The sequence below is a fragment of the Dendrobates tinctorius genome, unplaced genomic scaffold (genome assembly GCF_039654945.1).
Source record: "Dendrobates tinctorius isolate UK_male_01 unplaced genomic scaffold, ASM3965494v1 ptg000090l, whole genome shotgun sequence".
Taxonomy (NCBI): domain Eukaryota; kingdom Metazoa; phylum Chordata; class Amphibia; order Anura; family Dendrobatidae; genus Dendrobates; species Dendrobates tinctorius.
The window spans coordinates 4,073,316-4,100,000 of record NW_027361758.1 but is presented as its reverse complement, the minus strand read 5'-3'; the positions used below and the strand labels follow the sequence as shown (position 1 = coordinate 4,100,000).

The window sequence follows — 26,685 nt, the reverse complement described above, 5'->3', positions numbered from 1 at the left end:
CCCCACTTCTTACCCCGAGACACAAAAAAGCCAGGCTGGGGTTTGCCAAAACTTACCTGAAAAAGCCTAAAATGTTTTGGAAGAATGTTCTCTGGTCAGATAAGACAAAAGTAGAGCTTTTTGGGCAAAGGCATCAACATAGAGTTTACAGGAGAAAAAAGAGGCATTCAAAGATAAGACCAAGGTCCCTACAGTCAAACATGGCGGAGGTTCCCTGATGTTTTGGGGTTGCTTTGCTGCCTCTGGCACTGGACTGCTTGACCGTGTGCATGGCTTTATGAAGTCTGAAGACTACCAACTAATTTTGCAGCATAATGTAGGGCCCAGTGTGAGAAAGCTGGGTCTCCCTCAGAGGTCATGGGTCTTCCAGCAGGACAATGACCCAAAACCCACTTCAAAAAGCACTAGAAAATGGTTTGAGAGAAAGCACTGGAGACTTCTAAGGTGGCCAGCAATGAGTCCAGACCTGAATCCCATAGAACACCTGTGGAGAGATCTAAAAATGGCAGTTTGGAGAAGGTATCCTTCAAATATCAGGGACCTGGAGCAGTTTGCCAAAGAAGAATGGTCTAAAATTCCATCAGAGCATTGTAAGAAACTCATTGATGGTTACCGGAAGCGGTTGGTAGCAGTTATTTTGACTAAAGGTTGTGCAACCAAGTATTAGGCTGAGGGTGCCAATACTTTTGTCTGGTCCATTTTTGGAGTTTTGTGTGAAATGATCAATGTTTTTGCTTTTTGCTTCATTCTCTTTGGTATTATCTTCATTTAATTTGTCTTAAATGAAAAAGCACAAAAGAATTTTTTTTTGCAATCATTTTCAGGAAGAAACTGAGTATTATCTGACAGAATTGCAGGGGTGTCAATACTTTCGGCCACAAGTGTGTGTGTGTGTATATATATTTGTGTGTGTGTGTATTATATATGTGTGTATATAATATACACACACACACACACACACACACACACACACACACACACACACACACACACACCCACACCTCTGGCAAAAATTAAGAAATCACTGCACAGTTTTATAAAAATCAGCTTCTCTCCATGTCTGACAGCCATTCCATTCCAGTGTCTGTTAAATTCCAACCAGAGTACACCTCATTCTACTTAATGTGCTTCTGATTAGGTGATCACCTGAACTAAGTCTTATTTAACGAAGAAAAGTATAAGGGTATGTGCACACGCTGCGGAATGCTCTGCGGATTTGGCCGCGCGGATTTTGTAAAATCTGCAGGTCAAAAGACCTGCGGTTTTACCTGTGGCTTAGCCTGCGGTTTTGCCCTGCGGTTTTTCATCTCCACAATGGAGGAGATGGCAAACCTCAGCGGAATCCGCAGAAAGAATTGACATGTCAATTCTGCGGTTTTGAAACCGCAGCAAATCCGCGCGGAAAATTCCGCAGCGTCTGCACAGCGTTTGTTTGTTTTTTTCCATAGGGTAGAATGCTACTGTACACCGCAGCAAAAACTGCTGCGGATCCGCAGCGGCCAAATCCGCTAAACCGGATTTTTACCCTAAAAAAAACCCTGCTGTGGTGTTCACAATCCTCTTGCCATAGGACAAGCTGGATGGCAAAACAAGTGCTAGTAATATCCCAAAAGTAATAGGAATGAAAAAATAACTTTTAACCATGCCAAAGGAGTTGAAAAGAAAAGTCTTGAGCAAGGAAAAGTAGGGCTCAATTCTGGCTCTACTAACAGAGGGATACAGTGAGTGTTATGTTGGCCTCCACAGTGACCAGTCATGGTCTTCCTTTACTGGGGCGGTCCTCATGTGAGCCAGTTTCTTTGTAGCGCTTGATGGTTTTTGCCACTGCACTTGGGGACACTTTCAAAGTTTTCCCAATTTTTCGGACTAACTGACCTTCATTTCTTAAAGTAATGATGGCCACTCGTTTTTCTATACTTAGCTGCTTTTTTCTTGCCATAATACAAATTCTAAGAGTCTATTCAGTTGGACTATCAGCTGTGTATCCACCAGACTTCTGCACAACACAACTGGTGGTCCCAACCCCATTTATAAGGCAAGAAATCACACTTATTAAACCTGACAGGGCACACCTGTGAAGTGAAAACTGTGTGTATGTGTGTGTGTGTATGTATGTATATGTGTGTGTGTATATATATATATATATATATATATATATATATTTGTGTTTCGAGAGTCTAACTGTACTTTATAGACTCCAAAACACAAGGACAAGTCGACCTGTCATTGGTACAGCAGTACAAAGCGAAGCTTCTGCTCTGCAGTGGCCATCTCAATCTCTTGAGCTCAATATCATTGTGACACTCTGGGGAGATTTCAAGCGTGCAGTTCATGCTAGACAGTCCAGGAATTTACAGGAACTGGAGGCTTTTTGCAAAGGGGAGTGAGCAGCTTTACCATCTGAGAAAATAAAGAACCTTCTCCACAAGTACCACAAAAGACTTCAATCTGTCATTGATGTTAGAGGGGCAATACACGGTATCAAGAAATGGGGTATGTAAACTTTTGATCAGGGTCATTTGGATGTTTTGGGTTGTCATTATGATTTAAAAAGAGAAAACACAGTAGTTTGACAATAAAGGCCTCACCCAACCATTAACCATGAGTGGAGAAAAAGTTTTGGTGTTATCATTCATTCTCTGAAAAAAGGCCAAGAAAGCAAAAATTCTGAGGAGGGGGGGGGGGGGGGGGAGTAAACTTTTGAGCACAACTGTATACCCCACTCCCCCATACCAGTTGTTATCCTTTTATCAATAAAATATATTTTGTTCAATCATTTTGGACCAGTCCATAGTCCTTTTTCCTTTTTGTTCTTGTTCCATGATAGGTCCATGTAGTCTTCCATATATACACATGGCCCATACTTGTGACACAAGTCCATTCTTCTTCTTCTTCTTCTTATTACCATGTGTTTGTCTCATATGATTTTCTCTTATCTTAAAGGAAACCTGATAGCTCACACATGCTCCCCAATCCACTGACAGCATGTATCAGATACTGGCTGTATGGTGGGCTGCTGGATGGCCCCCGCCCCTGTATGGTGGGCTGCTGGATGGCCCCCGCCCCTGTATGGTGGGCTGCTGGATGGCCCCCGCCCCTGTATGGTGGGCTGCTGGATGGCCCCCGCCCCTGTATGGTGGGCTGCTGGATGGCCCCCGCCCCTGTATGGTGGGCTGCTGGATGGCCCCCGCCCCTGTATGGTGGGCAGCTGGATGGCCCCCGCCCCTGTATGGTGGGCAGCTGGATGGCCCCCGCCCCTGTATGGTGGGCAGCTGGATGGCCCCCGCCCCTGTATGGTGGGCAGCTGGATGGCCCCCGCCCCTGTATGGTGGGCAGCTGGATGGCCCCCGCCCCTGTATGGTGGGCAGCTGGATGGCCCCCGCCCCTGTATGGTGGGCAGCTGGATGGCCCCCGCCCCTGTATGGCAGGCAGCTGGATGGCCCCCGCCCCTGTATGGATGGCGGGCTGCTGGATGGCCCCGCCCCTGTATGGATGGCGGGCTGTTGGAGTTTTGATAACTGGCAAAGATCAAGTATGCACTGTACTTGTAGTTGTAAGAATTCCAGATCTAGTTACTGCTGTAATGTTGCTTTTATTCTATGTGATTGAAGTGTGATGTTAGTAAAATCATTTTATGTATTAAATCATCTTGTTGGCAGTATAGTATAATAAAACATAGTAAATGTTACAAGAAAAAGCAAAGTATTTTAATGATAATGTGCATAGTACTGTTTACATTTATTTATTTTTTTTAATTTGCAGTTACCCCAGCAAAACCGGTAGAAAAGGCAGCGAATGCACCAGCTGCAGAAGCCCCTGAAGGGTTTGTGGATGATTTTCGAGTAGGAGAGCATGTATGGGTCAATGGTAGTAAACCTGGGTTCATTCAGTTTCTTGGAGAGACTCAGTTTGCTCCTGGACAGTGGGCGGGGATTGTTTTGGACGAAGCAATTGGTAAAAATGATGGATCTGTTGCCGGTGTTCGTTATTTCCAATGTGAAGCCTTAAGGGGAATTTTTACAAGACCTTCAAAGTTGTCACGGAAACCATTGGAAGATGAAACCAATGGTAACCAAAATGCATCAAGAGCTACCTCACCAACCTCTATGTCTTCTTCTTCAAATGTTGTGTCTTCTGTGCCAGCCTCCATGGCAACTCCTCTAAAAAGTACTACAACTTCTAAGGAATTTAATACCCCTGCACAATTAAGTAACCTCACCCGAACCACAAGTGAATCTATATCAAATCTGTCTGAGGCTGGGTCAGTCAAAAAAGAACGAGAGCTCAAGCTGGGGGATAGAGTTTTGGTAAGTTTGTTTTTTTTGTTTTCATTTATTAAGTCATATACTACTTTATTTCTTAGCTTTTTAAATACATTTATGTAAAGTTTACAGACATTTTGTTATCTTGTCATATAACAGGGTATGTCTTAAATATCTGATAGAAGTGGGTCCCACCTTTGGGCTGCAGACTTGTGTGAAAAATGGTCACCTGATCCTGGTGGAGATACATCCACACATTCACTTTAATGGTTGTGGCACCTGCAACTATGAGACATTTCTGGTGTTTATATAAAGGACTTTTTAACCCCTTAAGGGCCGGGCAATTTTTCATTTTTGCTCTTTCATTTACTTTGTTCCAAGACCCATAACTTTTTCTATAAGTCAACCCACATAATCGTATAAGGGCTTGTTTTTTTTTTTTCAGCACCAGTTGTACTTTTGAACAACCCCATTCATATTACCATATAGTGTACTAGAAAATGGTAAAATTTTGATTTTCTTTTTTTGCAGAATTTATTGATCTAATTAATTTTGTTCCATTAAAATGTCTTTTTTTAAAAAAAAAATCTTTATTTTAAATGACTGGTGGAGAAAGGGCAGTGATTCAAATTTTTTTATTACGTCAATTTTTATAACATTTTTATCCACTATTTCTTTTGTTAGTCCCTTTAGCAGCAGACTTGAACCTGTGATCATTCGATCACTTGTTCTATGTATAGAAAATCCTACGTCCATAAAAAGGCCTTTTTTTCCTCTTTCAATAAAAAAAATTGCTATTTCTTTGAGTTTCAGGGAGCTGAAGAAACTTGTATAGATTGATTGTTTCTGATTCATATGGTATTCATTGGCTGTAAACATATATTACTTAAAAGCTTTGCTGTCTGTGGTTTTTGAATAAGTTGCTTATAAAAAAATTGAATATCGAGTTCCCAACCCACTGAAAAGCCCTGTAAACCTAACTAACTAGTGTTTGTATCAATATAAAGGGAACCTTTCGGCAGATTTTTAGACCCAAAATTAATGTCAATTATGTAAAGGCCCTGTAATGTTGATTATGTCCATACTTTTTGTTTTATAGATCAGTGTCTGTTTTCTAGACATCCACCAGCAAATTTTTATGGTTAGCATGCACTTACAGCTTCCCAGCCTCTTTCCCCACCCGCCGATAGACTCTGTTAGTGATTGACAGTTCACGCTTCTAGGCCCAAGATCTCAAGCGCTGTCCTTTCCAGAGTTGGCGCATGCATCATAAGGTCCTTATTTTGTTCAAAAGTCCTACTATTGATCTGAACATGAGCCTACAACTGGAATGACGGCATTTATTTGGGATCTTGGATCAGGTGAGTGGGACCTTGCAGAGAAGAATGACCTGCCAGTTACTGACAGGAGGCCAGCAGTGGGCAGGGAAAAGTAATAGAGGCTGGAGAGCAGTAAGTGCCACACCTTTGCACAATTTGTGTGTTGCATTGTAGCTCAGTACCATTCATTTGGAGTGTTGTGCTGTTTTTGGATTAAACCAGCCATGTTTTTATTATCCTTGTTGACTCCTTATTAAGCCTTGTTCACATTGGCAGCACAGAGCAACAAACTAATCTGTCACTGGGGTTATGTGGGGGCACTGAATGTGGTGTTCTTAATTTTTAGGTAAGCGGTTCAAAAGCTGGAGTTATACGGTTTCTGGGGGAGACCGATTTTGCCAAAGGAGAGTGGTGTGGTGTAGAGTTAGATGAACCTTTAGGAAAAAATGATGGAGCAGTAGCTGGCACAAGGTAAGTTACGTGAGCAAAGCCTAAAGCTGATCATATGCTTAGAAATATTTTTAGCGTTAACCTGGAATGGCCAAAGATCTTGTGTATTTTGGCTACTTGACTGTCCCCATATAACAGATGTTTAAGGGAAGGGTGAGCAAGATTGATGGTTAGATTTCAATATGCCATATACGTTGTTCCTACAGGCGATAAGCTCCTGCCTGACAGGTTTTGCACCTGCCTCTTACCCTCTTATAATGTTTTACTAATGTTTACGATCTTCCGATCCTGACAGCGACACGAAACGACAGGGATCGTTGCCTCATCGCTATGTGGTCGCTATTGAGATATCAAACAATCCAATCTACCCAACAAAGGAGCAACGATCTGGCGTGTCATAACGACCTTTGTAACGATGTCTGTGGTCGTTGGGACCCTGTCACATTGCATGTTCCATTGACCATTCACACCTCGATGAGGGATGTACTGTGTGACGCTGTATTTACACAGGCGTGGATTGCGCTCCCTTTTTCACGCCCTCTCTGCTCTGATTGGTGGACGCAACCGCGTCCAGATTGGCCTTTCATTTAAAAGAAGGTGACATACTATAGCGCTTCATTTCATTGTTCCTGAACATGTATTCTTTTGGCTAGCAGAACCCAGTAGCGGTCAGAGGTGTGCGTTCAGCGGTGTCTTATTTGCGTTCTCCGGCTGCCCTAGTAGTGTTCACCGGCTGTCCAAATAGCGTTCACGGACTGTGATTCCCGATTGATTTACCCAGACGCGAACTCAGTGTTAACGGTATGTATCTTTGGGGTCTAATAGGTTAATAGGATGGTATGCAATATAGCATAACACGTTGCTTGTTGTGATTTCTATATTTTCTAACTTTTTATAATATTTTATTTTTTTTTTTGCAGTTTGCTCCATCATGAACAAGGCGCAGTGTTCGGTTGTGGTGGCTGCCTTGTTGGCTGAGGAAGCTCGCCGTCGTGATGAAGCCCAGATCGTGGAAAGGCGTTCCAAAAGAAAACGTCGGATGTGGACCAAAGAGTGGCTGCAGAGGAGGTCCGAATTGTCGCACATGCAGATAGTGCGAGAGTTGCAGGACAAAAATCCACACGATTTCCGGAACTACCTGCGGATGTCCGAGGAAACGTTTATCCAGTTATTGGAGCTAATTTCGCCACTTACTGAAAGGAGGGATACAAGAATGCGTGCAGCTATCCCCGTAGATGAAAGATTGGCAGTCACGCTGAGATTCCTGGCCACCGGGCGCTCATTTCAGGACCTGCATTTCTGTGCCACAATTTCAAGGCCCCTCCTCAGTGTTCTTATTCCGGAGACATGCAGAGCGATTTTCCAGTGTCTACGCAGCTTCATGGATTTTCCAAAAACGGACGAGGATTGGAAACAGATTGCCTCCGATTTCGAGGAAGTCTGGCAGTTTCCCAATTGTGGTGGTGCCTTGGACGGCAAACATGTCTGCATCACCCAACCGCCCAACAGCGGGTCATACTTCTACAATTACAAGGGCTATTTTAGTATCATCCTGCTGGCCCTTGTAAACGCCAAGTATGAATTTATTTATTTGTCGTCGGGATGAACGGAAGGGTTTCCGATGGGGGGTTTTGGAACATACCCACTTTGGTGAACGCTTATTTGGCTCTGACCTTCAGTTGCCTCCAAACTCCGACACCCGAGGAAACATGAACTTTGTGTTTGTCGGTGACGAGGCCTTCCCGCTTCATGAACATTTGCTCAAACCGTTCCCCCCAAAAAAATCTAACGCCAGAAAGACGTATTTTCAATTACCGATTGTCAAGGGCACGTCGTGTGGTTGAAAATGCCTTTGGGATCATGGCCAGTCGGTTCCGTGTATTGCACACGCCAATTAACTTGAAACTGGACTCAATTGACTCTGTGGTGATGGCATGCTGTGTGCTCCATAACTTTCTCCGTCGGCGAGATTCCAGTTTGTACTGCCCGCCTGGGTTTATTGATTCAGTGGACGCAACACCCAGGATGCCAAGACCTGCCATGAACTGTATTGCCATTATTTCAATGGTCCTGGCGCTGTTGCTTGGCAGCTTTAGCAGTGACCTTTATTTTTTATTTTGGATTGTTCCGTGATTAAAAATTAAGTAACATGATTGTTTTATGATTTTTTTAATATTAAAGTTTTTTAAAATTAAAACTAATAGTTTACTTGTTTTGTGTCTTAACAAAACATTAAAGTACATACTAATCCATTTACACACATTTAGACACTCAAACATAAATGTGTCTTTACCTAGTAATACTTATACTACACAATCCCAAACAGAACAGCACACTCACACATTCAGTACGCAATATAAATATATGCCCATGTGCAATGTGGTTTGGTTTCGGGACGCTAAAGCGCCCCCGTAACTATATCGTTAACCCTTGGAGGACGCAATAGCGTCCGCGAAGCCGCCGCATGTCAATAATGTGGGTGGAGCTGTAGCGTCCTGGGCTTATGTTATGACCTTACTGCGGCCTAGTACTTTTTAACATGGCGACCAGGCGGTGTTCAAGTCACTGGGGTGATGCAGAGGTGCGGTATCTCATCAGGGAGGTGGATGAGCAAGATTATGCCTGCACCCAGCCACATCCACACCCTGTACTTCATAAGCAGGCAGTCCTCCGTAGTATTAGGCGGGGCCTGGCCAGGCTATTTGGTGTGGATCGGTCCACCCGCCAGATCAGAAAGAAGCTGGCAGATCTGCGCTACCGCTCTAGCAGACGTATCGCCCGTGTCCATGCCCAGATGGTCTCCCATCATGGTAAGTGCACATTGTACAGACACACCCCAACATAGTCCCTGAAAAGTCCTACCCTGGACCTGCGCACACCCGCATAGTACCTGCACAGACACACGGACCTCTACATAGTCCCTGAAAAGTCCCACCCAGGACCTGCACACACCCGCATAGTACCTGCACAGACACACGGACCCCAATATAGTCCCTGAAAAGTCCCACCCAGGAACTGCACACACCCGCATAGTACCTGCACAGACACACGGACCCCAATATAGTCCCTGAAAAGTCCCACCCAGGACCTGCACAGACACACGGACCCCAATATGGTCCCTGAAAAGTGTTTTTTTTTTTTTTTTTTTTTTTTTTTTTTTTTGTCCTGCAGATACTGAGAGCCAAGTTGGCACAGAAGATGAAGAGCCGGAGCCACAGCCAGACACACCGGAAAACGAAGGAGAGGATGCACGAGGATCTGGTTGGAACTTAAGCCCCTCATCCTCTGAATAATCTGCGGCAGCGAGAAACGGTAAGAGTTTATTGAACAAAAAAAATTACCGATAATATGTGTCAAGTTTAAAATTGTAAAATTTAAACATTTCACACCATAGGAATCCCAACACCTGAAGAGCTCCTGGAGTCACTCAGGAGAGTCACCCAAGCAGTCGAGGACCACAAACAGCTGCTGTTAAGGGCGGCGGCGGCCCAACCACGTGGCGGAAGACACTGATGCTTTTTTATTTGTTAGTTCTTGTTTTATTTAAGTTGCCGAAACCACGGCGATACACATCAAAAGTTGTTGCGTTTTCCCAAAAAAAAAAAATTACCCTCGCTCACAAGCATTATAAAGCTTTTCATCCCTATTGAGGCTCCACATATTTGTTCAAAATAGGCAAAGTAAAATGACAAATTCAGTCAAGTAAAGTTCAAAAACGTGAAAAGTTTGTTAAAAACAGCAAACAATAAAACGTTAAAATTAGAGTGTTTATTTTCAAAAAATTAACAAACTATCAAATATATTGTAAACAGGTTACGAAAAAAAGGGTAAAAAAAAATATAATTCTTCATATTGATTATCAACATTTGGAAAACCACGTCTGGGCGGAGAAGATAGTTGGGAGAGAAACGACTGGGAGTAGTGAGGAAAATGGTGCTTGGGCGGGGTTTGGGGATGGTTTTGCGGTGGCCCAATCCTCCGCAGTGGTGTGGTCCGCAGTGGCTCTTGAGTTTCTGTCCTTGAAGCTGGCCAAGAAGGCTCACGGGCGATCAATCTTTTTACGGTAGAATTTTCATCCAGCCGACTGGAATCTGCTTCACTCAAAGTTTCAAAAATGAGTCGTTCTGCATGTTTCCTCTGGTTAGCATCCAGCTTTCCAAGGCGATCAGCTGTGAATTGGGCAAAACTGTCCATGGCCGAGCTCGCCATTATTTGGTTGGCTAAACACATAAGGTCTGGAGACGGGGGTAAAGTTTCCTTCCTTTTGCGAGCATTATTTTGTCGACGACAAACAGTAAGGGGAGCAGGTTGTTGACTCGACCCCTCAAATACGTCCTCCAAACTACGTTCACTCTCGGTGATGTCACTCCCTTGCGTTGCCTGTTTGTGTTGATGCTGCTGATGTGTGAGCAAAGAAAACAAATCAAATTACGTAAAACAAAAAATTGAAAATATGTGGCTAATTTAAATGACTAGTCGGCCATATGCTAATGTTTTAGATAAAATATTTTTCACTAAAAATCCGGCATGTACATGCAAATAAAAAATTCAAAAAAAGGTTCTTACATCACCAACAGGGGAATCTTGATCATTCTCGATCTCTGTGTCAGGTTGCACATTGGGCCTCATGGAACACAGTCTTCCTCGGAGTACCACAACATAAACCTCATCTGTGCCAGCACCCGACTTCCTCGACTTCTCCACCTTGTTCAGCTCCTTTTTATAAACAGTGCGGAGAGACTGTATTTTTTTCCTAACGAGTTTCGTCCACCTTCTTGCTAGGGTTTCTTGATCCTGTTACTGTAGTCGGCGGACTTTATTTTCCAAAGACATGGAAGAGACCGATACAGCTCAATCATCTCCCGAAGAAAGTCCTCACTGTTGTAAGACATCTGTAAAAAGAAAAAAAAGGTTAAAAAACTATGAACATTAATGGAACCTTGTTTAAGGTATATGACGAAAACAAAAAAAAATTCCAGAAAAACAGAAGGTTGTTGGCTGTGTTCACTTAAAATACAGCCTAAAATGGCTGCCCATACATGGCCCTTTGTTCTCACAAAGAAAAGAAAAAAAAAAAAATCCTCCCATCAAAAAAACAGTTGCAAAAATTAAAAAGATTTTTAAAAAAATTAAACTAAAAATAAAATCTATAAGTGGAATCGCTGTTCAGACCCCTAAAATATACCTACCATAAACAGTGTATAGAAGCAACGCAGATGGAAAATCAGATGAGCCAATATGGAGTCGCAGCCGTTGGACGAAAACTGGATCTCAACTAGGACACACCCGGGTCACGAACAAAGAACTGAAGTGCTACTATGTTTGCTTCTTTTAAAAGGAAGCCCGCCAATAAGGACGCTGTAGTGACCACCAATCAGAGCAGAGGGAGATGTGGAAACGGGAATGCAAATCCACGCCTTTGTCTTGCTTGTGAGTCGCTAACGAGGTCGTTGGGCTAGGTGTCAATCGTGACGATACAAGCGACGCTGCGGGACATGAGCGACCAAAAAAATGTCCAGACTTTTCGGGCACCATCAGCGATACCCGGCAGGGGGGCCTGTCGCTGGTCATTGTCAAACACAGTGATCTCGCTGGTGAGATCGCTATTACGTCACAATACTAGTGACTCAGCAGCGATCTCGCTTAGTGTGACTGGGCCTTTAATCCTGAAATCTTGTCAATCTCACTGGTCACTGAGCCTCACAATAAACTGACCCTTCCATTTCTGTATATTTGACTTCTCAGCAGTCTTGTCATTATAATCACAGAAACTGAATTCTATGCCAGCTCTTATTTGCGCCAATTTCTGATTTAAATTATTGTACTTTTTTTGTGGGGGTTGCCTTGTTCCTGATAATCCGCATCCAATTTTTAAAAGTTTCTGAAAACGGCATAAAACACGAGTAGTAGCTTTAGCTTCAAAAATGGCATGCACCAAAAACTGCAGTAAAGCCAATGAAAAATTTCCCACAACATGTTTCCACTACAACTTTGGATCCATTTGTCATCAATCCCTGCGATCTAGTAATCATATAACTAATGTTTTTAGTTTTTTCTAGTGTTTTTTTTTTTTTTCCTAGTACTGAATCCTAAAAATTGTATCCACCTGATAATGCAGTGTTAGAAACAGCTATTTTTATTTTTATAGACCCTCATTTTCCTTGACCTTGTGGATGAATGTGTTATGGAGCTGGTACCTACATGTAGGAGTAATACCACATATTATGTCTTCTCGATTTTATTTTTAGGTATTTTCAGTGTCAGCCAAAGTATGGCTTGTTTGCACCTGTACATAAAGTTACACGGATCGGTTTTCCATCAACTACACCAGCTAAGGCTAAAGCCACCGTAAGAAAAGTAGCCGCTACTCCTACAACACCAGCATCCCTAAAACGCAGTCCAAGTGCATCCTCTATAAGCTCCATGAGCTCAATTTCATCATCAGTGAGCAACAAACCAAGTCGCACTGGACTGGTAAGTGGTGGGAAACAAAGTAATTTTATTATCCCAAACTTATGGCATATTACTAGGATATGTTATGACTTGATAATCAGTGGAGTTGTACCTCTGAGACTCGCACCAGATGTCTGAAGAGAATTCAGAGAATGAAGGGGCTACAACACTTACTTAGCGCTTCAGGCACTTTAAAGTCTTATTTGCACAGCAGCAGTTTAAGCCACTCACTGTGCAGGGGAACTGCAGTGCAAGTCCATGGAATTGAATAGGGTCAGCTGTGGTTTTCTGCATGGGTGAGCGTCCAGAAACAGCACTGTTAAGAGCCGTAGTGCTCCACCAAGTCAACTAGAGTCTCCATTAATTCTAGAGTTATCACTTTATGGGAATACCTCTTTAAAGTGGTTGTCCAGGACTTTTATTTTGATAGCATAACCTTAGGGTAAGTCATCAATATCTGATCGGTGAGAGTGTGACACCCCGGCACCCCCGCCAATTAGCTGGTACCCCAAGCCAGTGGCAGCCGGATATGCTTAGTTTTCCCTTCACCCATGACAGCACACCTGAGAGAGGGATCCGCCTCGCCAGGACAGGAACCTACTGAGACATAAGGGGCGGCACCTCTCCCCCGCTTCAGTTGGGTTCCTGTCCTGGAAGGAATCCCACTGTGGCGGTGCCTGTCATGGGCGAAGAAAGAAAAGGAAAAAAGAGTTGGGATTTATGTTTGGTGGAAACACCTCCACCTCAAAGAAATCGCCACAGTGACGCCAGTATTCCAGTGGGGGGGAGATTGACACTCTTTTTCCAGGCCTGGGAAAAGATCTCCTCCAATACCTGGATCCTGGGCATCTTAAGAGAAGGCCTGAGAATCCCCTTTATTCACCAACCAAAACCCGTGGTTGTCATTACACCCATCAGGAAGGTGACCGAAGAACAGTTGGTCTTGGAAGCGGAGATCCTGAGCCTGATAGACAAGCCGGTACTTTACGAGGTCCCACACACACCGGAAGGAAGGGGGTTCTATTCACCCCTTTTTCTGATAAACCGGATCAATCATTCAGGACGATTATAAATCTCAGACGGCTCAATCGATGGATAAGAAACCAGACCTTCAAGATGGAGTCAGTGGCTACGGCCGTGAAGCTACTACATCAAGATTGTTTTATGGCCGTAGTCGACTTAAAGGTTGCATATTATCACATCCCTATCCATCCAGATTACCAAAAATACTTGAGGGTAGCGCTTTATATCCAAGGCGTACTGAGGCATTTCCAGTTCAGAGCTCTTCCATTTGGCATATCCATAGCCCCTAGAGTTTTCACCAAGGTCATAGCGGAGGTGACAGCCTTTCTCCTAATTCACGATACGGTCATAATACCATACTTGGACGATTTTCTTATAGTGGGCAGCTCAGAGGACCACTGCACGGCACAGTTGAGCCTGGTGACCAACACCTTGCAAGAGTTAGGGTGGATAATCAATTTCAAAAAATCGAAATTACAACCCCTAAAAAAACAGACCTTCCTGGGATTTATACTGGATTCAGAAAGGCAGGCGTGTCTGCTCTCAGAGTCCAAAATAGAGAAGGTACAGAATCTGGCCTTGGCAGCCCAAACCAACCATGTATGACATTGAGAAGGGCAATGTCCCTACTAGGTACCCTAACGTCCTATATTCCGGCGGTCAGGTGGGCTCAATTTCACACCCAACAACTCCTGGGGGAGATATTATCAGCACAAAGATCGCTAAGAGGGCGTTTGGAAGGAAAGCTGGAGCTTTCCGTAAAAACCAGAGACACTCTCAACTGGTGGCTGGACGGTACAAATCTGACCTCAGGAATACTGTGGGACAGACAGACGACAGATGTGATTTTAACAGATGCAAGCTCCTCGGGGTGGGGGGCACACCTAAGGGGCCTCATAGGCCAGGGCTCCTGGACACCTCAAGAAATCGAGGCATCTTCCAACCTAAGAGAACTGTGGGCAGTGAACAAGGCCCTAAGTCACTTCATTCTGCTACTCCAGGGTCGCAATGTACGCATCATGTCAGACAAGAGTGTAACAGTGGTATACATCAACCACCAAGGAGGGACAAGATCACACTCCCTAATGAAAGCGGCGAGCGACATTCTGAGCAGAGCAGAGGAACACCTACACTCCTTGACAGCCTTACACATAAAAGGGGCAGAAAACATAGAGGCAGATTTTCTGAGTTGCAATACCCTGAGGCAAGGAGAATGGGCGCTAAATCGGTCCATTTTTCAAAAAATAACGCAGCTTTGGGGGAAACCAGTAATAGACCTCTTTGCCAACAAGTACAACAGGCAAACAGAAAGGTTTTACTCTTTAAACCCGAGGGAAAAACCATGGGCAGTGGACTCATTGCACATCCAGTGGAACTTCAGACTAGCTTATGCGTTCCCCCCAGTGGCTCTGATCCCAACAGTTATCAGGAAGATCAGAAACGTTCAAGCCAGGGTGATTCTAATAGCCCCGTTTTGGCCGAAAAAGCCCTGGTTTTCTCTACTACAAAGAATGTCCCTCTCTGATCCATGTGTTCTGTCAGAAATCCCGGACCTACTAGCTCAAGGCCCAATATTCCACGCTCAGGTCAAAGAATTCCATCTGACGGCGTGGAATTTGAAAGGTCGCTTTTAATGGATAGAGCGTTCTCCCCCGGGTTGGTGGCCACCCTGCTAAAGAGTAGGAAACCAGTGACGACTAACATCTACGGCAGAACATGTAATAAGTTCCTAGGTAAGCCATTAGAAAAAGAACCCCTGATTAGTGCCATCCTGGAGTTCTTGCAGTCGGGGTTGCAGATGGGGTTAGCGGTGAACACGCTTAAAGTTCTGGTGTCTGCACTAGGGGCGCTCTTTAACTGCAAATTGGCATCAAATAGATGGGTAGCCAGATTCATTAAATCCTGCCATAGAGCTAGGCCTATCCCAATACCCAGAATAGCCCCCTGGGATTTAAACTAATGCTTGAAGCCCTTGCAAAGGAACCGTATGAGCCGTTACACCAGCTACCCCTAAAGTTTCTGACCCTAAAGACGATCATTTTAGTGGCCCTTACATCAGCCCGCAGAATAAGCGACTTATAGACTCTCTCGGTAAATCCACCTTATACACAAGTTTTTCAGGATAGGGTGGTGTTAAGAACAGACCCCACTTATCTGCCTAAGGTAGCATCAGATTTCCATCAGGGTCAGGAGATTGTCCTCCCATCCTTCTGCGAGAATCCAAAAAATTTGTGGGAGGAGAAATTCCATAGTTTGGATGTTAAGAGATCTCTATTAGAATCATAGAATCGTAGAGTTGGAAGGGAGCTCCTGGGCCATCTGGTCCAACCCCCTGCTCAAAGCAGGATTCGCTAAATCATCCCAGTCAGATGTCTGTCCAGCCTCTGTTTGAAGACTTCCATTGAAGGAGAACTCACCACTTCTCGTGGCAGCTTGTTCCACTCATTGATCACTCTAACTGTCAAAAAGTTTTTTCTAATATCTAATCTGTGTCTCCTCCCATTCAGTTTCATCCCATTGCTTCTAGTCTTTCCTTGTGCAAATGAGAATAAAGTTGATCCTTCTACAATGTGACAGCCCCTTAGATATTTGTAGACAGCTATTAAGTCTCCTCTCAGTCTTCTCTTTTGCAAACTAAACATTCCCAAATCCTGCAACCTTTCCTCATAAGACAGGGTTTGCAGACCGGTCACCATTCTGGTCGCTCTTTTCTGAACTTGCTCCAGTTTGTTGATGTCTTTTTTAAAATGTGGTGCCCAAAACTGGACACAATATTCCAGATGAGGTCTGACCAAAGAGGAGTAGAGGGAAATAATGACTTCACGTGATCTAGACTGTATGCTTCTGTTAATACATCCTAGAATTGCATTTGCCTTTTTTGCTGCTGCATCACACTGTTGACTCATATTCAGTCTGTGATCTATTAGTATACCCAAGTCTTTTTCACATGTGCTGTTGCTTAGCCCTATTCCTCCCATTCTGTATATGCTTTTTTCATTTTTATTGCCCAGGTGTAGTACTTTGCATTTTTTCCTGTTAAAAACCATTCTGTTAGTTGCTGCCCACTGCTCCAGTTTATTTATATCTTTTTGAATCCTCTCTCTCTCTTCTCTAGTATTAGCTATCCCTCCTAGCTTTGTGTCATCAGCAAATTTAATCAGTTTACCCTCAATTCCTTCATCTAAATCGTTGATAAAGTGTTGAACAATACAGGGCCCAGGACAGAGCCCTGTGGTACCCCACTTGAGACATTCTTCCAACTGGATGTGCAGCCATTTACGACCACTCTTTGGGTCCGATCACTAAGCCAGTTATGAATCCACCTAACAGTTGCCTTGTCCATTCCATACTTAGTCATTTTTTCAATAAGGATTGTATGAGATACTTTGTCAAATGCTTTGGTGAAGTCAAGATATACTATATCTACAGCATTTCCTTGATCCACCCAATCAGTGATTCCGTCATAGAAGGAAATTAAGTTAGTCTGACATGACTTTAGTTACAAACCCATGCTGACTCTGTTTAATCACTTCATTCTTATCCAGGTACTGACATACATGTTGTTTAATAATTTGTTCAAAGATCTTTCCTGGTATAGAAGTCAGACTCACCGGCCTATAGTTGCCTGGGTCCACCTTCTTCCCCTTTTTGAAGATAGGAACAACATTTGCTCTTCTCCAGTCTTCTGGGACTTCTCCTGATCTCCAAGAATTTTCAAAGATTATGGAGAGGGGTTCAAAAATTTCTTCTGCTATCTCCTTCAGTACTCTGGGGTGTAATTCATCTGGACCTGGAGACTTGAATTCATTTAGGTTAGCTAAGTGTTTCGTCACTATCTTTCTGTTTATAGATATCCTGGATTCTTCTATTCCCTTAATAGGACAGTGAAGAACAGTTGATGTTACATTTCCTTTCTGAGAGAAAACAGATGCAAAATAGGAATTTAAAAGATCGGCCTTCTCAACATCCTGTCCTGTCTTACCATTTCATCATTTTCATCCTGTAAAAATCCTATAGCATCTTTGACTTTTCTTTTACTTTTGACATACCCCCAAAATCCTTTATTATTGCTTTTGACATCTCTTGCAAGCCTCAATTCATTGTCAGCTTTAGTAATCTGATTTGTGCCCTGCAGGTTCTGCAGACAGCATTATATTCTTCTTTAGATATGCTTCCCTCTTTCCATTTTATAAACATTTTTTTCTTCCTTTTTAGCATGTGCTTAAGTTCTGTGTTCATCCATCCTGGCTTCCTTAAATGCTTCCTATTCTTTCCTCTTTTCGGAATTGTTAACAATTGTGCTTTGAGAATTTCATTTTTCAAGATTTCCCATCCTTCCTGGACATTTTTGTCTTTAAGGATATCCAGCCATTGGATCCCTCCAATTCTCTTTCTGAATCCCTTAAAATCTGCCTTTCTGAAATCTAACCTTGACGTCTGAGTCTTCACAGGTCTTCCTCCTCTAGTTATCCAAAATTCTAAAATAGCATGGTCGCTACCTCCTAGAGTCCCAGCCACTTTTACCTCCTCAACCATTTCCTCCCTGTTTATAAGGATTAGATTCAAGGTAGCAGTTCCCCTTGTTTTCTCCCCTACCTTTTGGAAGATAAAGTTGTCAGCAAGAGAGGATAAGAATTTCCTTGACCTGTTAGTTTTGCCTGAGAGAGATTCCCAACAAATGTCTGGATAGTTGAAATCTCCCATGACAACTATGTCATATTTTTTTGGAGAACTTGGCCATTTGATGCATAAGAAGTTCATCCATGTCTTCAGCTTGCACAGGCGGCCTGTAGTAAATGCCTACAATGGTGTCCTTTCCATTGGTCTGTCCTTGTATTCTTACCCAAACAGTTTCCACAGAACTCCCAGTCTCTGAAGCTTCAATCTCTGTGCAGATATACACTCACTGGCTACTTTATTAGGTACACCTGTCCAACTGTGTGTTAAGACTTAATTTCTAATCAGCCAATCACATGGCGGCAACTCAGTGCATGTAGACATGGTCAAGACAATCTCCTGCAGTTCAAACCGAGCATCAGTATGGGGAAGAAAGGTGATTTGAGTGCCTTTGAACGTGGCATGATTGTTGGTGCCAGAAGGGCTGGTCTGAGAATTTCAGAAACTGCTGATCTACTGGGATTTTCACGCACAACCATCTCTAGGGTTTACAGAGAATGGTCCGAAAAAGAAAAAAAAATCCAGTGAGCGGCAGTTCTGTGGCCGGAAATGCCATGTTGATGCCAGAGGTCAGAGGAGAATGGGCAGACTGGTTCGAGCTGATAGAAAGGCAACAGTGACTCAAATTGCCACCCGTTACAACCAAGGTAGGCAGAAGAGCATCTCTGAACGCACAGTGCGTCGAACTTTGAGGCAGATTGGGTACAGCAGCAGAAGACCACACTGGGTACCACTCCTCTCAGCTAAGAACAGGAAACTGAGGCTACAATTTGCACAAGCTCATCGAAATTGGACAGTAGAAGATTGGAAAAACGTTGCCTGGTCTGATGAGTCTCGATTTCTGCTGCGACATTCGGATGGTAGGGTCAGAATTTGGCGTAAACAACATGAAAGCATGGATCCATCCTGCCTTGTATCAACGGTTCAGGCTGGTGGTGGTGGTGTCATGGTGTGGGGAATTTTTTCTGGGCACTCTTTGGGCCCCTTGGTACCAATTGAGCATCGTTGCAACGCCACAGCCTACCTGAGTATTGTTGCTGACCATGTCCATCCCTTTATGACCACAATGTACCCAACATCTGATGGCTACTTTCAGCAGGATAATGCGCCATGTCATAAAGCTCGAATCATCTCAGATTGGTTTCTTGAACATGACAATGAGTTTACTGTACTCAAATGGCCTCCTCAGTCACCAGATCTCAATCCAATAGAGCATCTTTGGGATGTGGTGGAACGGGAGATTCGCATCAGGGATGTGCAGCCGACAAATCTGCGCCAACTGTGTGATGCCATCATGTCAATATGGTCCAAAATCTCTGAGGAATGCTTCCAGCACCTTGTTGAATCTCTGCCACGAAGAATTGAGGCAGTTCTGAAGGCAAAAGGGGGTCCAACCCCTTACTAGCATGGTGTACCTAATAAAGTGGCCAGTGAGTGTACGTGTTTCTAACATACAATGCGACACCTCCTCCTCGTTTATCAAGTCTGTTTCTTGCAAATAAGTTGTATCCTTCTAGTCTTGTATTCCAATCATGTGTATTGTCCCACCAAGTTTCAGTGATTCCAATGACATCATATTTCTTTTCCTGTGTTAGTAGTTCCAATTCTCCTTGTTTTTTGCCCATGCTTTGTGCATTAGTATGAAAACATTTTAGTTTGTGATTGGTTTCTCTTTCTCCAATATTTTTATTAATTAGATTCTTTTGTCTTTGTTCTTCCTTTCCACTTCTAATAGCAGAGTTCTCAATAGCATTTGTCAGGTGTATGGCTTTTTCTGGTCTTTTGCTTCCCTTCCCATGTTGTTCTAGTTTAAAGCTCTCCTTACAAGTGTAGCAAGGCGACTTCCAAATACATGTTTTCCAGTCTTCGTAAGGTGCACCCCATCTCTAGCAAGTAGTCCATCGTAAAGGTAATTCACTCCGTGATCCATAAATCCAAATCGATGCTGACGGCACCATCGACGTAGCCAGTTGTTCACCTGCAGAATCTTATTCCACCTCCTTGTTCCATGGCCATCCACTGGGAGGATGGAAGAGAAGACCACCTGCGCTCCCAGTTCTTTCACTTTCTTGCCTAAGTCTTCAAAGTCTCTGCAGATGGTTTCCAGGTCGTTTCTTGCGGTGTCATTTGTCCCCACATGTAGTAGCAGGAATGGGTAGTCATCTGTAGGTCTGAAGAGTCCTGATATCCTGTCAGCCACATCTTTAATTTTTGCACCTGGAAGACAGCACATTTCTCTTGAAGTTATATCCGGTCTGCAGATAGCGGCCTCTGTTCCTCGCAACAGGGAATCCCCCAAGACCACCACTCTCCGTTTCTTCTTCACAACATATTTCTTTCTCCATCCAGGAGAACTCTGAAGGCGTACAAGGTTGCTGTTTGTGGGCAAAGTCTTATCCTGATGTATTTCATCATCGTTTTCCTGCTTGAGAGCCTGGTACTGGTTCCTGAGAAGTATGGGTGCTGACTGCCTCCTGATCCTCCTGCTTCTCTGGGTCACATGTCTCCATTCCTCTGTTTCTTCAGGTGCACTTCGAATTTCTTCTCTTTCTGTAACATGAAGAGATAATTCTGCTCTGTCTAAGAACTCTTCACCTTCCTTAATGATCTTCAACGTAGCTAACCTCTCCGAGAGTTTGCAACTTTTCTTCCAACAGGGACACAAGCTTGCATTTGTGGCATGTGAAATTTGGCTTTTCCACTGGTAAGTCTGTGAACATGTAGCAAGAAATGCAGCTCACCAAATGGCTCCTGGCCTCTTCCATATTGAGATCTCTTAAAAACGATGAAAGATGAGCGGTTTTCCGATTTCCTCTTTTCAGCTGCAACGTCCAAAACCCGGTGATCGTTGAGCTCGCGGAGACTCTTCACTTATCCCAGAAGGCACTGGGAATATGCAAATGATCTCCTCAAGACACTTCCCCTGGTTTTAGAACCTGGTTTTAAAATACATATCTGTCACTAGCCAGTGGAGGAGGTCCCAGTCCCTATTCGTAGCTTTTCAGGGTGCCAGGAAAGGCTATGGGGTTTCAAAAGGGACTATTGCTAGATGGATTAGGGAGGCCATTAGTGTAGCCTACTCAGCTAGTGGTATCCCGATTCCTGACGGCATCAAGGCTCATTCCACCAGAGCCGTGGCGACCTCCTGGGCTGAAAAGGCAGAGGTATCAATTGAACAGATTTGTAAGGCCGCTACCTGGGCCTCACCTTCCACCTTCTTTAAGCACTATAGATTAAATCTATCCTCCTCTGCTGACTTAACCTTTGGTAGAAGGGTGCTGCAAGCGGTGGTCCCTCCCTAAGGTGTTTAGAAGTCTCCAAAAATCTCTCAGGTGTGCTGTTATGGGTGAAGGGAAAACCACCATGGTTGCTTACCGGTAGCCGATTTTTCCGGAACCCATGACAGCACCCGTATATTCCCCCCCCCCTCTTTTCAGCATATGGGTGTGCACAGTTAGTAGGGTGCTTTTGAGTGATGTGGTGTTGGATTAAACATGTAACTAACCGGGAAGTCCTCTCAATGCTCTGTAACCCAACTGAAGCGGGGGAGAGGTGCCGCCCTTTGTCTCAGTAGGTTCCTGTTCTGGCGGGGCGGGTCCCTCTCTCAGGTGTGCTGTCATGGGTTCCGGAAAAGCCGGCTACCGGTAAGTAACCATGGTGGTTTTGGAGCTACACAGTATCTTTTTGTTAACGGTATAGTGGTTGCAGCTGAGTACTACTGCATGTCTGTCCCCTATTTGATTCAATAGGGGGCAGATATAAAAAACCCTGCTGTGGCCACTATGCAGTAGATGGAACTGCTGTGCTTCTCCACAAACCGTACATCCATTGTCGCACCCACACCGTTCAGATATTGATAACTTATTCTAAGGATAGGCAATCAATATAAAGTGCCCGACAACCCATTTAACACTCTTCTTTTGAAAATAAACAGTTTTTGGCATTCGTTATAAAGCATTCCTGTTGGTCTTCTTTGTGTGTAACTTTTTACGTAATTTTTACTTTTTATAAATTGATTCTGGTAACATTAATCCTCTACTTTATGTTCTTAAACTATACAGTTAACAGAAACCTCCTCAAGATATGCAAGAAAAATATCCGGTACCACAGCTCTCCAGGAGGCTCTGAAAGAGAAGCAGCAACATATAGAGCAGCTTCTGGCTGAAAGGGACATGGAGAGGGCTGAAGTGGCTAAAGCTACAAGTCATGTTGGAGAAGTGGAGCAGGAGTTGGCTGTAATACGAGATGGACATGACCAGGTAACATTTCTTCTATATACTTAGTGGCAGCTGCATTTTTCAAGAGTGTGTTTATCCTCTTGGTTTAAGTATAAGTATATAATACTGATCTTCAATTAGGTGCTGCTTTCCCAGGATTCAGAGGGTCGACCTTGATGTTGCAGAGAATATAATTAGGATATTTTATGTATAAATAATATGTACGGTATAATACAGTGTTGTCTGGTTTCCAGAGCGCTCGCAATCATAACTTCTATCGTTTGGCGTTAAAAGATAATACGATAGAGTTGAGTTTTACTTACAATAACATGTTGGCAATTGTGTATACAATAGGTATGCAAGATCTGTTTATGAAAGAAGCTTCATTTATGGCTTATAACAATCTTTCACTGTCGCTCCACAATACTCAGAATGATCTGAACACTTAGCATTTCTTGGAGACAGATCCTCTTTTTAAGCAGGTTATGTTTATAGGTGAACTCGCCAGTATTTTAAATGGTAATCTATTAATTTATTAAGGGTATTCAAAGACCAAGCTTACAAATCAAAAAATACCCTACTTTAAAAACATTTTTTTATTAGTAATTTAAAAAAAAAATTGCAGCCCCATCACAGTGAAAATAACACCTACATGTTAGAGGCAAACACTATAAAATCCATAATGATAAGGAATCCTTGTGATGTCCAAGTAAAATGCAATTCCACCTACACTAGCCAAGAATAGTAATGCAATCTCTACCAATATAGGCCTGTATAAGTCAGATTCAAGCTTGTAAAGATAGATCAGGTAGCAGCCCTATACAACCAAAGATCAGTGTCTAATTCACAAGGGTATAAAATATGTATGTTCAAGGTGGTCACAATATACTGTACAAAAAATGTAGATGGCATCTTTAATATGTTGAACTCTAAAATTGTCCCCCACTTAAGTGTACACCCACTCGTGGAGCATCGTGTCAGATCCATGTCATGGAAGCAGGCCCACAAATTGAGCCTGCATTACTACTGGCAGATGATGGCTGTGTTACTTATTTGGCCATCATCTACCAATAACAGCAGTGAGTTGAGTAGAGATGAGCTTCGCCTGCTGCTATCTCCTTAAATGCTGCTGTCAATCACTGATTGGTGCTTGGAATGACACATTTTTAAAGCAATCGTCTTCTCCTTTCCTACCAACATATTTCTTATCACGTATCCATAGAAGTAGAAAAAGATGTCACTCACCGAAAATGGAAAATACAACCTTTATTCCACTTACAAAACATGTAGACAACTATAGGCAATAGCCATAATCCCCAAATCAACACTTTTCTACTTCTATAGATGCTATTTGCTCGACTGTGCTTTTCTTGAAATTGTATTATGCACCAACGTATTGCATTATATCCCTTGTGGGATTAACTGTATTAGCGTGATTCCTAAATGTAGTGCCACTTTTTAATTTTTTTTTTCTTCCTCGTTCTAACTATTTTGTATGAAATATTTGGTATGGCCACATCTATAAAAGTCTAGCCTATCAAAATATAAAATTAATTTGATCTCTGAACAGCATAATGAAAAAAAACAAAACAAAATACGCAAATTGCATTTTTTCTGTCACCACAATACTGCAAAAATTCCATTGGTGATCGAAATATTGTATCTATCCCAAATTACCTTTTATACTCGTGTATAAGCCGACCCCCCCCCCCCTAATTTTGCCACAAAAAACTGGGAAAACTTATTGACTTGCGTATAAGCCTAGGGTGGAAAATGCAGCAGCTACTGGTAAATTTTAAAAATAGGTACCAATAAAAGTAAAATTAATTGAGACATCAGTAGGTTAAATGTTTTTGAATACCATATTGAATCAGGAGCCCCATATAATGCTCCATACAGTTCATGATGGGCCCCATAAGATGCTCCATACAAAATACACCCCCATATAATGCTGCACAAAGGTTAATAATGCCCCCATAAGATGCTCCATAGAATAATATGCTCCATAAAGGTTATGCCCCCATAAGATGCTCCATAGATTATGCCCCTATAAGATGCTCCAGAGATTATTCCCCCATAAGATGCTCCATAGATTTTGCCCCTCATAAAATGCCCCATAGATTATGCCCCATAGATTATGCCCTCATATGCTGCTCCATAGAATATGCCCCCATATGCTGCCCCATAGAATATGTCCCCATACGCTGCCCCGTAGAATATGCCCCCATACGCTGCCCCGTAGAATATGCCCCCATGCGCTGCTCCGTAGACTATGCCCCCATGCGCTGCTCCGTAGACTATGCCCCCATGCGCTGCTCCGTAGACTATGCCCCCATGCGCTGCTCCGTAGACTATGCCCCCATGCGCTGCTCCGTAGACTATGCCCCCATGCGCTGCTCCGTAGACTATGCCCCCATGCGCTGCTCCGTAGACTATGCCCCCATGCGCTGCTCCGTAGACTATGCCCCCATGCGCTGCTCCGTAGACTATGCCCCCATGCGCTGCTCCGTAGACTATGCCCCCATGCGCTGCTCCGTAGACTATGCCCCCATGCGCTGCTCCGTAGACTATGCCCCCATACGCTGCTCCGTAGACTATGCCCCCATACGCTGCTCCGTAGACTATGCCCCCATACGCTGCTCCGTAGACTATGCCCCCATACGCTGCTCCGTAGACTATGCCCCCATACGCTGCTCCGTAGGCTATGCCCCCATACGCTGCTCCGTAGGCTATGCCCCCATACGCTGCTCCGCAGACTATGCCCCCATACGCTGCTCCGCAGACTATGCCCCCATACGCTGCTCCGCAGACTATGCCCCCATACGCTGCTCCGCAGACTATGCCCCCATACGCTGCTCCGCAGACTATGCCCCCATACGCTGCTGCGATGGACCCCGGACAGGTGAATATCGCTATACTTACCCCCTCCTGGCGCGGTCTCTGCAGCCCCTCTTCTCCACGGTCTCCCTTCCTGCCTTCAGCGGTCAGGTGGTACTGCTCATTAAATCATGAATATGCGCATAAAAAAGTGGGCTGAAAATCTCAGCTTATACACGAGTAGATAAAGGAAAACATCAGTTTAGGCAAAAAAAAAAAAAAAAGTTTGCAGAGCTTCGTTGACCAAAAGATGAAAACTTGGAAAAATAAATCTGAACAATTTGTAAAAATAAAGAAAAGAAAAAAAAAGTAATTTTTTCATCACCTTAAAAACACAAATTAATATACATATTTACACACACAAGTTTGGTATCGCTGTACTCATTCTGAACTGTAGAATTCTATTGCCAATGAAAAACTGTAAGGCTAAGTGCACACGTACCGGAACTCTCGCGGAAATTACCGCGAGAATTCCGGAATTCCAGTCCGCGGGAAAATCGCATTTTAAATTCCCGCGATTTTCCCGCGGAAAAACTAGCATTTTGCAAGCGTATTTAGCTTGCAAAATGCTAGCGTTCTCCAAGCGATCTGTAGCATCGCTTGGCGAACTGATTGACAGGTTGGTCACACTCATCAAACATAGTGTTTGACAAGTGTGACCAACTTTTTACTACTGAGGCCACCTATGCGACATCAATAGTAAAAGATAGAATGTAAAAAAAAAAAAAAATAGTGTTATTCTTACCCTCCGACGTCCCGCGCAGCCGTTCCCAGTAATCCTTTGCGAAAATGCCCGTGATGACGTCAGTTCTCGCGGGATCGCGACGTCTCGCGGTAATTCGCGATGACCGCGAGACTTCGCGATCCCGCGAGAACGGACGCCATCGCGGGCATTTTCGCAAAGGACTACTGGGAACGAGAGCGTGAAGAGAAGCGGGAAGGCTGCCCGGGACGTCGGAGGGTGAGAATAACAATATTTTTTATTTTTAAATTCTATTTTTTGCAGGGATATGGTACCCAAATCCCGGAGGACAGTCTCCTCTCCTCCAGACCGTGGGTACCATCCGCAAATGTTTGGCTTACTTTCCGCATGGTGTGCACAGCCACATGCGGGAAGTAAGCGGAACAATGCACTCCTATGGGTGCGGGATCGCCGCGATTCCGCAAATTAATGAGCATGCTGCGGTTTTTACCGAGAAGCGATTCCGCCGCGGTAAAAACCGCAGCATTAGTACAGCATTGCGGAATCCCATAGGAATGCACGGGATGCTTATTTTTCGCGTTTTCGCGGCAAAATCGCGCGGTTAAAATCGCCGCGAAAACGCAAAAAAAAACGCCACGTGTGAACTCAGCCTAAAATTGCATTTTCTTCTTCACCTCATTGGGGGCACAGAGACTGTGGGTGTA

General features: G+C 43.7%; 1 protein-coding gene across 9 annotated transcripts in view; it reads left to right on the top strand.

Annotated features, from left to right (window-relative positions):
- CLIP1 (CAP-Gly domain containing linker protein 1) overlaps positions 1–26,685 on the top strand; it is a 231,158-nt gene that overhangs the window by 56,171 nt on the left and 148,302 nt on the right. For all 9 annotated transcript variants that reach the window (XM_073586024.1, XM_073586022.1, XM_073586020.1 and 6 more), the window contains exons 3-6: positions 3,763–4,307; positions 5,928–6,052; positions 12,280–12,505; positions 22,246–22,443. In XM_073586024.1, the coding sequence (XP_073442125.1) occupies positions 3,763–4,307; positions 5,928–6,052; positions 12,280–12,505; positions 22,246–22,443 (1,094 nt within the window). The remainder of the gene's footprint in view (positions 1–3,762; positions 4,308–5,927; positions 6,053–12,279; positions 12,506–22,245; positions 22,444–26,685) is intronic.